Source organism: Natator depressus, chromosome 5 (genome assembly GCF_965152275.1).
Source record: "Natator depressus isolate rNatDep1 chromosome 5, rNatDep2.hap1, whole genome shotgun sequence".
NCBI classification, from domain to species: Eukaryota; Metazoa; Chordata; order Testudines; family Cheloniidae; genus Natator; species Natator depressus.
This window is the reverse complement of record NC_134238.1, coordinates 67657473-67672783: the sequence shown is the minus strand read 5'-3', so window position 1 is coordinate 67672783 and position 15311 is coordinate 67657473. Positions and strand designations below refer to the sequence as shown.

Below are 15311 nucleotides of genomic sequence, written 5' to 3'. Positions count from 1 at the left end.
GGTCATTGATAAAAATCTTTAGTATAGGGCCAACAACCAATCCCTGTGGAATCCCACTAGAAACACCTGCTCAGTGGTGAATCCCATTAACACTTACATTGAGACATATGAATTAGCCAGTTTTTATACATTTAATGTGTGCCATGTTGAATTTGCATTGTTCTAGTTTCTTAATCAAAATGTCCCATGCAGTCCCAAGTCAAATATCTTACAAAAACTTATTACATTAACACTTCCTTTATCACCCAAACTTGTAATCTCAACAAAATAGGCTATCAAGCTAATTTGATAGGATCCATTTTCCACAAACATGTGTTGATTGGCTTTACCTATGTTACTCTCCCTTAATTCTTTATTGATCAAATCCTATATGAACCATTCCATTATTTTGCCCAGGATCAGTGTCAAGCTAACAGGCCTATAACTACCCAGGTTGTCCCATTCACCCTTTTAAAATATGGCATAACATTTGATTTGTTCCAGTTTTCTGGAACTTCCCTAGACTTAATATTAATATTAACCAGTCCTGAGAGCTTCTTGGCCAGCTCTTTAAAACTCTCAGATGCAAGTTATCCAGACATGCTGATTTAAAAAAAAAAAAGTCTTGCTTTTGTAGCTGCTGTTCAATGGACAGGGAGTTGTGTAACCACACCCCTCTATAATCTTGGCTCTCTGCCCAAGGATGTCTAATTGTAGCAGCTGCATCAACCCCCTCAGTTTCTGTTGGAATGGAAAGTATTTCATATGTAGCAGTATCATATGATAGCAGTCCGGCTTTTTGCCAAACAGAGCAGAAATATTTACTGTACACTTCTGCCTTTTCTGTATTATTGACAAGTCTATCATTTCCATCTAGTAATGGACCAATATCATTTTTATAATTTCTTTTGTTCCTAACGTACTCGGAAAAACGCCTTCTTTCTGTCCTTAACTCTGATGGCCACAGATTTTTCTCCTTCCCTTTTTGCTTCCCTTATCAATTTGCTATAATTTCTAGCTTCCTATTTACATTGAAGCCACTGTGTAAACACCATTAATTTTTCCAACAGCAGAGAAGTGGAAGCACAAACTCGGGGCTCGGGGCATAGCAGAGGCATGTGGAGCTAGGAGCTGGGGTTGCCGCTTTCCAAGAGTCTGGTAGGGAGCCTGCCCCAATCCCACCAACCTCCTCACCCCAGCACCTGCAGTGCCCCCCCCCAGGCCATGTCTCCCCACTCCCCAGCACCCGCAGCAGCCCTGGGCCATCCCCCACAGCACCTGCAGGGCCCCCTGGGCCGCCCTCCCGAGCCGCCTCCCCCTCCGCCAAGTTTTACTCATGGATATATAGTAAAAGTCATGGAAAATTTTTGTTTACTGCCTCTGACCTGGTCCATGACTTTTATTAAAAACACCAGTGACTAAAACATAGCCTTACTCATAAGTTAAGGTGTCATGAATTTTTTTTTTTTTTTGGGGGGGGGGGGGGTGTCAGTTGTTTCCATTAGTGCCTCGAAAGAGGGGAGGTTTACCCACTCTTTTTCTATCATGTGTGATTCAAGGATAGATAAAGGATAAGAAGCCTCCTGGTCACTTGTTCCAGTCCAATTCAGATTAAAAGTGATTTGGTGCCCACTGTGAAATAAGTGAGTTGCTCCAGTCCAGCATTTTCAGCAGCGAGGCCAAGAACTGAAGAAGCCATTAAGACAGAGAATAGACCTCTCACTACCAAAGCAGTCGTAAGTCAGGCCTAAGGCTTACTAACAGGTGAAATGGGGACGCTTGCTTTGCCACTGCCGCTGCTGTACCTGTTTTGTATCTATTCAGTACATAATGTATGGTTTTTAACCTTTCATAAAAGTTTTATTTTCATTTTAAACTGTATACAAAATACTGTATTTAACAATATTACAATTATGAGAAGAAGTCTGAGAAACTTTGGTCTTAATTAATGCTTTGTTTTTACAACTACACACCATGGTGTGAATAATGGTCAGAATGTCAGCCTTAGCTCTGAATTTCCTGGCTTTTTTCTATTTTATCACAACCTGTACATTGTAAAAACAATAGTTTCTGTTTAACTCTTTAAAAAAAAAAAATCTTACTACAACACACTATAATCACAAAACCCCTAAACATAAGAATAGGTGGGTCAGCCCAGGGACTACAATACCAGAGCTCAAAATTAGGGATTCTAGCTTGGTCCACCTTTTTCAGTCCAAAAGGAGAGTTTGCATGATACACACTCCGCCCAGGAACTGCCGCACCTCACTTCAAACTCTTTACTAAAACTAACTCTCAAGAAGCTGCATTAGTGGAGTCCAGTGGGCACATGGTTCACGTAGAATTATAGCTGGTCTAACCCAGAAGGAAAATTGGAAAGGTGGGAGAAAAAAGTAGATGTAACACAAGGCTCAGAGTGGCTTAAGCAATCCACCCACGAAGGGACAAAAATACCACAGGACAATGACACACTTTTCAAGTTCATCTTTTAAGTTTACTTTATAACTAAGAAAAAAGGAGTTAACAGCCAACTACCTTTTCTATATAATTAAAACAATGACTCCCCAATTTCAATTTCTAAATAATGTTCTCTTACCTTGGATACATTGCTAATATAATCCATTTGGGAAGTACTCTCTTTATCAACTTGATTACAAAGATTCTGTAACGTGGATGCATATTCTTTGTCACTTTTTACTCGCATGGCCATAAATTTCTTCACAGTTTCCAGTAGTCGTAACTCCCAATCTTGCAATTTTAACAAAGCATCATGAGAATACTTCAGGTCACTTCCAAACCCCATCTTTATAAGGCACTTATATGCGCTATGGGCAACAATAGAGGTTCTTCTAGTCACCACATCTGCAGACAGAAAATTAATGAAAAATATATTGAAAGAGGAACCTATAAAATGTAATGATCACAAAATTATGACACATATTGAAATTTAAAGCAAGAAGCAACTATTTTAATTTAACCACTCATCTCTGAACTAATATAGTCAGTCAACCACAATTTTCAACAGCAAGACTCAGCTCTGTCTTGCACAGTAACCACTTAGAAAACAGCTAGCAGAGGGGAAAGGCGGTCCTGGGGTTAAAGCACTAACCTAGGACTTGGGAGATCCAGATTCAATTCGCTATTCCACCACAGACTTCCTGTATGAATTTGAGCAAACTGCTCAGTCTCTCTTATGCAGTCTTCTCCATCTGCATAAAGTACTACCGTAACAGTTCTTCCCTATCTCACACGAATGTTTGTGAAGATAAATATATTAAAAATTGTGAAGTTCTTCGATAATATGGCAAGAGGTCCATACAAGTACACAAGATATATTAAATTCCCAAACTAAATAGACTGGTTTGATTAAATAGTTGAGACAAAGATCAATGGAAACAGACATATTACAAGACAAAAATCCCAGATTATCCTGCCTGACTCCTAGTAACCACAGAGCCTCCTTTCTTCACAGTACAGTGCTCCTGATAATCCACAAAATTCCTAATAATTAGTCAATTGTCAGGTGTTAACACTTTGGGAATCAGTTTCCAGAAGGCTAACATCCATCTATAAACCCCCAAACACAATGTAAAGACTAATAAGGTTTCAAAATCAAGTGCTCAAAAGTTCAGAAATGCCACCAGTGCAACCTTAATTCAGCCCCTTTGTGAATATGCATTATGATACAGTCTTAGATTCAGTGGCAGCAGAGCCTTCCCAAAAGTGGGGGGTCCAGGGCCTGGCCCCATAAGGCCCCACCCCTCCTCTTCCCAACAGGGTCCTGCCTCACCCCTTCCCCCTGAGGCCCCTCCTCTTCCCTGTAAGGCCATGCCCCTACCCCACACCTTCCCCCAATTCCCCTCCTCCTCCCCCCAAGGCCTGCCCCCACACCCCTTCTTCCTCCAGAGGCTATGCCCCCAGCCAAGCCAGAGCAAGGCCAGGGAGCCCACCCCCCACCCAAGCAGGTGGGAGGGACCCAGGCTCCCCACTGTTGTCCGTGCAGCTCTTACTCCGGCCAGGGGGGCGGGGCTTTGGAGCTGCAGCCTGGCCATGGTAAGAGGCATGTGGGAAGCTATGGAGAGCCACAGCACAGATCCTCCACCTGCCCTGGACAGGGACACAGGCCAGGGGCTGCTCTTGGGCCCCCCCCAGCACTGCCGGCAGGTGGAGCGTCCACACAGCTTCCACAACTGCCCAGGATCCCTGGCCTGGCTCCACCAGCTTCCTCAGGGGGAAGATGGGAAGAGGGCTAGATTCGCCACGGCAAAAAGTTGGAGGGCCACAGCTCCCTGCACCCCCCGAACCACCAATGTTCTGACACCACTGATTTGATTATATGATCACATACTATTTTTTCCCCACAGGATTCCTTGCTCATTCAGAAGGGATGGTGCTCACCGGATGGGTAAGAACTCAATATTTCTTTTATCCTAATCAATTTATGTGTTGCCCCATTCATTATTTACTGCACCCCATTGAACTATGCACAGAATAAAGAATTAGTCAAGGTGGATAAAAATCAATGATTTTTTTAAAAAATGGATTTTTTCTTTATTTAAATTGGATTTTTTGATAAAATGCTTTTTGAGGAAAAAACCTATCTAAAGGTAGTTTTAATTAAGATACATTATAGCTCAAAGATATCTCACTGTTGAATGGGGATTATACATTTTAATTCTATAATATGAGACAATATTCATGTAACATTTAATAAAAGTTTTGGAAATGAGTTCCAGCAGTTCATGGATTAGGGACCCAATCTTATGGAGTTCCAGGGGCTTCTGTATAGATTATTTAGCTTAATCTTTCTATCTACCCAATGGGACTCAGTGCTCAATCTAGAAGATACCATCAGAGATGCTTAGTTTTGCAGTTCTCAAGCTGTGGATTTGTGGCTCCACAGATAACATGTTTGTTAACAGCAAAAATGTTTTTAAATAATATAAATATAAATATAATATAATATAATATATAGAGATGAGAAATAACAGACCTCAACCGTATTGTCCCTCTGCAAATTTGTGTACACAGAGTCAATCCCCTACCTCTCTCTCTAAGTGCAAAGTTTCAAAAAGTTCAATGAATAGAAGATTGATTGTGCTGGAATAGATCTGGACAAGGAGAAGAAGTCTGGAGATAAATGTGAGAAGGGAGGGACAGGCAGTAGAAACAAAAGTGAAACTTTTTTAGCAGCCTATTCCAGAAATCTTGAGGTCTTTCTGAGTGTACCCTTCATTGATTTGAGATATACCAAACGATTCTCTCACTAGAAGGGAAAACCTATAATGGCAGCAGGCCTAAGAGATTCCCAATTTTGGAATATTTTAAAGAAGTTCCTCTACCTGTGGGTAAGACAGGCATGCGTGCAAAATGCAAACAGTGCAACTAAGAAATGCAAGGCCTGGTTTCCTGAATGAAATAACATCAAGAGAAGTGTTTCTTCTCAGGAGGAAGCTGCGTTGAAGATGATGAAAGGAACAAGTCTGAACATGCAGGATCTTCAGGTTGGTAAATTTTTTTATTTCATACTTCTTTCTTAAGGACTGCTGGTCTTCCTACTGGACTATTCTTGAATTCTCATATTTGAGAAAAACATATAGTTTTTACTCTATAGTACTATCATTTTAGATGCAGTTGTGACAAAAAAATAAATAGCTGTAATAGGCAGATCTTCCTTTTACAATTTCACCTTTGAAGTAGTACTGAGTGTCAGTGAATGCAATAAGTAATAATGAGCAGTATGCTAATAAAAATTAAATAACTGCATTGACTTATTTTGTTTAGGAGAATCCATCCTCAACGTACAGGTTTCTGAAGACTATTCACCTTCAAGATCACCATAATTTTCTATCGTTTCAGAGTTATCTGCCAATGATAGTGTTTCAGTCACATCATGTATGGCACGCAGCCACAGTATATCACCTGTAGCAAAAAGAAAAAAAAAAGTCTCCATCATCCAGAAACAAGCATAGATAAGTTTGTGATAACAACCAGCAAATTACAAAAAGAGGTAATTGATGAAAAAATTGTCCGGTTTGTTTATGCAACAAACTCTCCTTTCCGTATGATTGAGAACTTACACTTCATTAACATGGTTCAGTCATTAAGATCAGGATACAGTCCACCCAAAAGAGCAGATGTTGCAAGCAAATGGTTGGATAAAGTATATGAAAGAGAAATTGAGCAGTGTGCAAAAGGTCTAGAGGGTGAAATTGTTAACCTGAGTCTTGATAGGTGGAGCAATGTCCACATAATCCTTTTGTATGTGCTTGTGTGACAACAGAAGAAGGAAGTATCTTCCTTACAGAAGGAATTGATACATCAGGAAATGCACACACAAGAGAACACTTATAAGTAGCAGCAGTAAAAGCTATAACAAACTGTGGAAAAAAAATTCAAACCCCTAGTACGCAGCTTGGTCACAGACAATGCTGCAAATGTATCCAAGATGAGAAGAAATTTAGGAGAGAGTTGAGAGTCCCAAGCTCACAACATACAGTTGCAGTGTTCATTTGATGCACCTCCTAGCCAAAGACTTCAGTGATCCAGAAACAAAGGTTAATGTTGTTGAAATTGCAAAATATTTCCATAACAAACACTTTGCAGCAGCTGCTCTGAAAAAAATTGGAAGGAACCAAGCTAACTCTCCCACAAGACATGCGATGGAACTCAGTAGTGGACTGTTTTGAGCACATATCAAGAACTGGCCTAATCTGAGAACAGTTTGTGAACAAAATCGTGAAAAATCAGATGGCACTGTCACAGCCAAAGTTCTCAACATTGGGCTTAAAGAGAAAAGTTGACCACATGCTGACTACCCTGAAGCCTTGAACAAAATGCAGGGGGAAAATAGGTGTTTTATTGTTGACGCTGTTGAAATTTGAAAGGAACTGAGTGAGATCTTAAAAAGAGAAATATGCAATGACAGAGTTAAATTACAAGCATTAAAAAAAACCAATGGGACAAGCACTATCTCCAACTCATTTTCTTGCAAATATTCTCAATACCTGGTACCAGGGTGAAACCTTAAATGCTGAAGAAGAGGAGGTGGCTATGACATGGACATCCAGCAATCATCCCTCCATAATGCCAACTACAATAAACTTCAGAGCTAAGGGTGAATGATTGAAGAAATATTCGTTTGTTGATGATGTTTTAAAGAAATTCACACAAGTGAACTGATGGAAGTCACTTAAGCACTTGGATTCAGAGACTGTTGAAGTGATCATCTCACTTTTATCAGCCGTAGCTTCTTCTGCCAGTGCAGAAAGAATATTTTCTTCCTTTGGACTGATTCATTCCAAATTGAGAAATCGTTTGGGACCTGAAAAAATAGGAAAGTTTGTTTTTCTTTCCAGATTATGAACAAACAGGAAAATGAAGGTGAAGATGACTGAGTTAGCTGCAGCAGCCAATATTTTAAATTTCTCATATTGACCTGGCTGACATAGTCAATTTAATTTTTGTGGGATTTTGTTTTTGTTTTTTTAATATTTTATTTAACTATTTTAATTAAAAACAATTTTAACAAAAACAAACCTTATTTTAAAAAACTTGAAGGTTTAAATTAAAAAAATCATATGCTTGTTTTGTTACAATATTATATGTTTGCTGTTTAAGAAAAAAATCCAGAATACATAACGTTGTTGTTTTAGTTAAATAAAACAATTTAAAATGTCTGTCTGGTGATGTTCTCCTCCTAATACAGCATGGCAAGAAAATCCTCCAAATATTAATGATTAATCTGTTGAATTGGAGATAGTTCACCTCCCAATGACTTCATACATATCTGCTTCAACTACCTTTGGTAAATGAAATAACCAAACAATCATTCATTTTCTGATACAGCTGTAAAACTAATCTGAAAAGTTTTCAAAATAGATCACTTTAAAAATGTATAGTGTGTACCTTCTAAAAATGAAATCTACATCTATCTCTGAGTTGTGAAGAATATTAAAGGTTCTATTAAGGTTATAACCACCAACAAGAATGTACTTTTATGTAGAAATCCATGATTAAATCGAGTCTTCCTGACTAGTGATTTAAATCAATTTGATTTAAATCAAATCCACCCTGGGACTTGGATCTCCGAAACCCTCCTGGCCAAAGCATGTTGCTAGCAGCTTGAAGGGTGGGCCTGTCAGCTTTGCCAGGATGAGGTTTAGGTCCCAAGGAGGGTTCGGTTCCTTTATCTGAGGGAACATCCTCTCCAGGCCTTTGAGAAAACCAATTACCATTTCATACGAAAAGACCAATCTATTGTCAACCTTAGGGCAGATGGTTGAAATGGCCACCAGGTGGACCTTAACTGAAGAAAAGGGCCAGACCTTGTTGTTTCAAAAGCAGAGGGTTCTACAAAATAAATTGCAATGAGGACTGTGTAGGTGGTACTCCGAGTTGGGAAGACCAGGTAGAGAATCATTTCCCTCTACCAGGTAAATTGCCTTGGTGTAGGCTTTTCTACTGCCTAATAGGATTCTACGAACCTGCTCCGAGCAAGCTTGCTCTTCAGGATTCAGCCATGAAGCTTCCAGCCCGACAAATGAAGAGAACTGAAGTTTGGGTGGAGCAGCTGACCATGGTCCTGGGTGATCAGATCAGGGTGCAGGGGGAGACGGATTGGGGGCTCCACTGGAAAGCTTCAGAGGGTGGTGAACCAGTGCTGTCTGGGCGAAGCCAGGGTTATAAGGATGATCTTCCTGCTTGATCTTTGACAGAACCTTGTGAATTAATAGAATTGGGGAAAGGCAATAATAGAGGTGAGTTATCCAGGCCAACAGGTAAGGAATCCATAAGAGACCCCAGTCTGTGGCCCTGCAGAGAGCAAAACTGATGGCATTTCCTGTTGTTCTGGGTAGCAAACTGGTCTATAAGGGGAGTCCCCCACTTCTGGAAGATGATGTCCCTTGCCATGTCCAGTCAAAGGGACCATTTGTGGTGAGTGGAAAAGGATCTGCTGAGGCAATCCACAAGTTGGTTCTGTGTACCTGGCACATAAGATGCCTCTAGGTAGATGAAGTGTGTAATGCAGAACTCCCACAGTCAGACTGCCTCCTGGCACAGGGGGAAGAATGTGCTTCTCCCTGCCTGTTGATGTAGTAAATGGCGATTATATTGTCCATGAGAACTGAGACTGCCTTGTCTGTAATGTGGATTAAAAATGCCTTAGCAGGCCAAGCAGACTGCCCTGAGTTCTCAGATATTGATATGGATTGAGAGCTCGTCTTGAGACAACAGGTCACCCACGCAGATTATGCCTTGATTCAACCACCAAGTCAGTGAGTTGAGGGGAACATAAGTATCATGTCCAGATGATGTTGCGAGGGTGAATATACAGCAGCCAACCAGGCCTGGGAAGATCTGAGACGTACTCTCGCAGTTGCACCACATATGTGCATAATGCCATGTGACCCAGAAGGCTCATGCATATTCGGACTGTCATGGTCAGATGTGCCTGAAGGGAGCTTATCAGACTCGAGATTGAGCGAAAACGATCCTCCAGAAGAAGGGTCTTTGCCTGTACGGGAATCCAAAACCACCCCTATGAACTATATCCTTTGTACAGGGCTATGGGTAGACTTCTGGTTGTTTATTAATAGGCCCAACACCTGGAAGGTCGACTGGATGAAATGGATGTCGGATTCCACATGAGTTCTGGACCGGCCCTTGATTAACCAGTCGTCGAGATATGGGAAAATGTGAACTACCTTTCTCCTGAGGAAGGCTGCTACTACTGCCAGACATTTGGTGAAGACCTATGGGGCGGTTGACAGCCCGAATGGCAGAACTTCCAATTGGTAATGAGTCTGGTTCACGACAACTCTTAGTAACCTTCTGTGCTTTGGAAAATCTATATGTGGAAGTATGCTTCTTTTAGGTCGAGTGCAGCACACCAATCCCCCGGATCTGGCAAAGGAATGATGGAAACCAAGAAGACCATGCAGAATTTTAATCTCTTTAGATCTCGTTGATTCACTATTCAGAGCTCCAGCCCACCCGTCAAGTAGGCTTTCCACCCAACAAGTCCCGCTTCTTGGGGTCCTTCGCCTTGCGTGTGAGCCCTGCTTGACGCTCACAGTCCTTCTCACTGGTGGTTGCCACCCTTAGAAGACTGCGTGAAAGAGGGTGTGAGAACAGAAATTCATACCATTTAGCTGGCATGAAATATTTTCGCTCCGTCCGTTTAGCTGTAGGCAGGAGGGAACCAAACGTCCGCAAGAGCACCTTAACTGGGTCCACGATCACCTTGTTAAGAGAGAGAGCCACTCTTGAGGGACCCGCCGCTGACAAGGTGACTAATAGGCCGTGAGTCACCTCTTTGACCACCTAGCCTTGGATACCCAAGTTCGAGGCCATACACTTTAATAAGTCCTGGTGAGCCTTGTGGTCATTTTAGGATGGTGATACACTGGTAGCCACCAGTGCCTCATCTGGAGAAGAGGAGGAGGAGGAGAAAGCTAAAGCCGGTTGCGAGGCCTCTGCCCCTTCATTCTATCTCCACTGAGACCTGTGAAACCTGCCCTTGAGGTTCGGCACTAGGCTCCGCACCGGAGTCTGGGTCTGGCATCTCACAGCACAGTACCGGAGGCACTCTACTTTCAGAGTCCATCAAGTATGAACGCCTCGAGATGGTGCCCTGGCCCAGGGGAAACCCCCATGGGTTCCAGAAAGGCCATTGCATGGTTGCTGGTCCCCATGGTCCCATAGACAGAGTGCTCAGCAGCACCATAGCACCAGATGTCCCAGCAGAATAGGGAGGGAAATAGCTTGTGCGGTCACAACAGCGTGGAGAGTAGGACTCCAATGAGGAAAACGAGCTGCAGCAAGGAGACCATGGCAGTGCCAACCCTCTCAGTGCTGGTGACTGGTGCCGAGGAAAAACCCAAGGCCAGGCTATCAAAGGGGGTTTTCCCCTAGAGTGTGATCACGTCACGCAAAACCTGGGGGAGGGTTCTCTGATGCTCATTGAAACCAGCGCTATCGAGTCCTGGATCTCTGAGGCAGTGTGAGCAGGTTTCTAGCAGCCACAAATGCCTCTGCAGCGGACAGTATCACGAATTGCCCAGTACGCTGCCTGCCTGAACCGACCTGACAGATACCACTAAGGGAAAAAATTTCAGCAACAGTGCTCGGGGCATGCACACACCTACACTGGAATGGACACGTGCAAGTACTTGAACAATATCCTTCCTGCAATTCCGGGCCTCATTCACAACACAAATAAAAGTTAAGAACTGCCAGCGTTAAGGTGGACTGCTTGACTTTGCAACCTTAGCATAATACTTTTACCATAGCTTTTAAGGATTTTATTTCCCAAGCTTTTTAAAAAGCAAACTCAAAAAGCAAAAATTTCATTGTGAGGAATCACACTGACCCCGACTTGAGTCATCAGCAGCATTGGGCTCTTTAGAACAATAGAATAGTCCTCTGCTGCTTGAGCTGAGTAACAGGTAACAGTAGAAGGTTGTTCTCCTTTATGTAGACCTGCCACTAGAGAGAGGGATGGGACACACACTTTGCCATTGGGTTTTCAGAGGTTTTGAGCCTCTCTCCAGTTCTTGCACATCTCTCTCTGCTGCTGCTAACCTCCTCGGCTCTGTCCCATCTCCCACCTGCTTCTATCCTCCCTCTCCTCCAATCCTTCTCGCCTGCTCTTTTCCTTACCACCCCTCCTGCTACCCCCTCAAGCCTCCCCATTTCCCCCGCCCCCCCATTACAATCTTGGCCAGTTCCTGGCCTTGTCATCTCCCACTCACCCACATACTCCTATCAAGTCCCCCAACCCCTGGCTCCTATCCTCTCCATTTCCCTGGATCCTGCCCTTCTTCCACCCCCCTGCTCCTATCTTCCTGCTCCCTCTACTCTTGCCCCTGCCCCCCCAACTTCTATTCCTTCCCCCCTGAACTCTTGCCCATCGCCCCATCCTGTCTTGCATCTCTTCCCCAGTTGTTCACTTCTCTACATTCTAATCAAGCAGCTTCCTCCTTCTCCTCCATGAGCACAAGTCTCCCTGCTCTTCCTTCATATGCTCAGCACCAGGGTGGTCCAGAAGTCAGGAGGTGCAATTTCAAGACAAGTCCAGCTCAGCCTCTACAACCCTGGGCTGAAGCAGGCGTAGTCATTGCACATGTGCAATTCTGTCAGCACACAGGAACTATTGGGGAGGGAGAAATTGATCATGCTCAGTATAGACGAAATCCTCAGAGAATTTAGTCACCAAAACCCTAGCAAAACTCTGCTGAGCACATGTGGACTAACATTTGTCAAAGGCTTATAACTCGGCCAAATCTGGGCAAATTATCACAGGGACAGCAAAAGGCACTTTCCTGAGATCAGAGCAACCTCCCAGCCAAATTTTATGTCAAAGCATAGAGAAGCTAGTGTTTCACAGTGAAACAGTTCTAACAATTGTTTTAACGTAGGCAAAACAACGTATTTCTCCATAACTTCATTCTCAGTAACAGCTGAACTGTTTTAGCCAAAAGTTTCCACACACACACAAATCATCAGCCTCAGGGAGACACACAGCATGGGAAATTTCAGCCCAAATCATTTAAGTCTGGAAAAAATTATGAGCAACTGAAAACAGGGACTTAAAATGCAACATGTCAGAAAACCATTAACTACAAACATTGGTACCTCCATGGCCTATAATTACTAACCATATTACCCTTATATCACATATAAAGACAGACACCTGCAACAGGGTAACAGACTGACAATTTCCATGTTCTCAGTGTGAAAGACTTAAATGGAAGCTATGGGGATTTGAAATTTGACATTCCTGTCAGTCATCACCAAAAGGCACAACAAACCATTTTTAAAATTTATATTCATTTCTTCTATGAAGCTGTCATGTCAGGTATGAGCCCTCCAGGTTGGAGAAGTTAAGGACATAAGTCACCAGGTCTATCTGGCAAATTTTAGCTAAGAATATTGTTGATGGTGAGGGACTATGCCACAGGCAGCAACACTAATGACATGTCCATCTAATGGTAGAGTCTTTAAAATAATATTCATAATTAGGCTTGGCAGAATTCAATTTTTATTTTTAAGCACATTTCTAAACTTACTGGCAAATTTTCACAGTTTTAGTAAAGTATTGGAGGGGTCAAACAATTATTTAATGATATTTACCACAGATTCAAAAAGTTAAAGCTTTATAACGGTTAAAAACACAAATTCTCAACATCACATCAAAAATATCCTTAAATCTAATAATTTATTAAGGAGGACTTCTACTTTGCCGATCTATAAATTTTGATTATTAATGGAAGCAGTTTTTAATTAGTTTGTGCATGTATGGTGAAATTAATGTTTTTTGACATTTAATGATAAAAATTTAATCCTTCCAAGCCTATTCATAATCATCTTCATTTTCATATTTTTACACAGAAAGGTTGAGAAGTATGAATCCTCTAACCTTTTAAAAACCCAGGAGTTTTATTAACATGTATGGAAGGGAATGAAAACCTTTAGCCATCTAGTTATTAGGAAGACTGATAGCTCCATTTTTTATTCTGAGTACCCTTTAAACCTATATCTACTTATGCAGGCTAGGCTCTTAGCTGGAGTATCTTTTCTCTACCACAATCACAAAAGATGAGGCTGGATGTTGAAGTTCAGGCTGAAAGCTGTTCTACATTCTTCTTTGTATTTTTTTCTAGCAGAACTCTGCCTTTTTCCAAAAAAGTTCTTGCTGTCATGGTAGGTCAGCCGGCTTCTGCTGAGCCTCCTAATGGAGACCTAAAAGTTTGCAAATGAGTAGGCCAAAAGCCTGATCAGAGTAGGGTGGAGTAGGACAGAAGTCTCCTTGCTAAAGCATTACTAGTTTGAATTGTTCAAAAATACAACCCCTGCCCCCATCATGCAGAGGTCTGGGCACAAGCATATGAATTAAAATATACATATACATATACATACATACACACACACATATATATATTTTGGACTCTGGTCTCTGTTTTAGATCATCCTGAGCCTTCCATTCCAGAAAAAGATGAAGAAATATCAATTACTTTTTCAGAAGTCATCAAATTCCATTCTGAAAGCCTAACAGGGAAAACAGGTTCCAAAGTGGAAGATTCTTAATTCAGACAGCCCTGCCTCCAGACCCCTCCCAATTAAATTAAGGGGCTGTTAGGATCAGCTGAAGTGCTTACTATTAACTGCTGAAGTATTGCAAGGGCCCAGATGCAGTCAGTCAATGAGGATACCCATGTCCTAAACCATGTAGGACTTTACAGGTTAAAACCCATACATTTTATTGCACAGGAAAACAAACTGGAGCAAGTACAGATCATGGAGCAGTAGTATGATGTGAGAAGAGCTGTGAAACAAATGAATCGCCACATTCTGCAAAAGCTGAAGTTCCTGGATGGTGGTAAGGCGTAGCCCCAAATAAAGAGCATTACAGTAACACAGCGTTCAAGGAGACAATACTAGGGGTAGTTATATACAAAAAAATTTTTTCTTCACGTTTGGTATTCCCCTGCTCAGGGTGCCACAAATGATTACCTCATTTCTAATGCTTCATTCAATGCCCCTGAACTTTGTTTAATAAAAACTCACTAACATCAATGACTTGAGAAACATACGGAATACCAGAGTTTGTGAAACAGAGAATAAGCAAAATAACTATTTCCTTCAAAATAAACAAACAAAAACAAAATAAGGATATCAGTAGTTAACATTACATTTGTAAAAATAAATAAATTATAGAACAATGCTTTGAGATAATATGTAAGAATACCTAAAGTATGCTGATGATCTGGTCATACTGTCGCCTATGGAAACTTTCTAAAATATATGTGCCCTATTGATCAACCTTGTAAAGACAAACCTTGATTTCAGAAAGAGACCCAAAACAACCAAAACAGAGTAAAATGAAGACTGAACAAATACCTGAGGCTCGTAATAAACGCATAAAATAACATGACACTGGCTTTCATAAAAGCATTTCAAGAAAAAGCATTGTGGTGGGCCTTTAACACCAAAAAGGAACCAATACCGTCACACAACCATGACAGTTCAAACCAATCCATTCTACTTTATGGGAGTGAAGTCTGAGATCCAACCTTAACTGACTCCCAACGCACACACTTACGTGCACAGGAACCCCAGCAGCAACACTGCAATAAAGGCAGAGCAGAGTTCCCCTCCTAACAAACAAAGAAAAGAATATTCAATTTCTGGTTTCATATCAACCAGGGCAGAAAACTCTACTCTACTCCAAAGCACTAGAGAATCAAAAATTAGATCAAAATGAAAGCCTGATCCACTCATATAGATCTCTGGTCCCAGGGCTCAACAACTCTAACCTCCTGACCACT

General features: G+C 41.7%; 1 protein-coding gene across 4 annotated transcripts in view; it reads right to left on the bottom strand.

Annotated features, from left to right (window-relative positions):
* The window catches only part of FER (FER tyrosine kinase), a 412213-nt gene that overhangs the window by 371423 nt on the left and 25479 nt on the right, over positions 1-15311 (bottom strand). For 3 of the 4 annotated variants that reach the window (XM_074952926.1, XM_074952925.1, XM_074952929.1), the window contains one exon: positions 2576-2841. In XM_074952926.1, the coding sequence (XP_074809027.1) occupies positions 2576-2782 (207 nt within the window). In that variant the 5' untranslated portion in view covers positions 2783-2841. Of the gene's footprint in view, positions 1-2575; positions 2842-5805; positions 5861-15311 lie in introns of those variants that run through there. The other variant, XM_074952927.1, reaches the window with a different exon arrangement.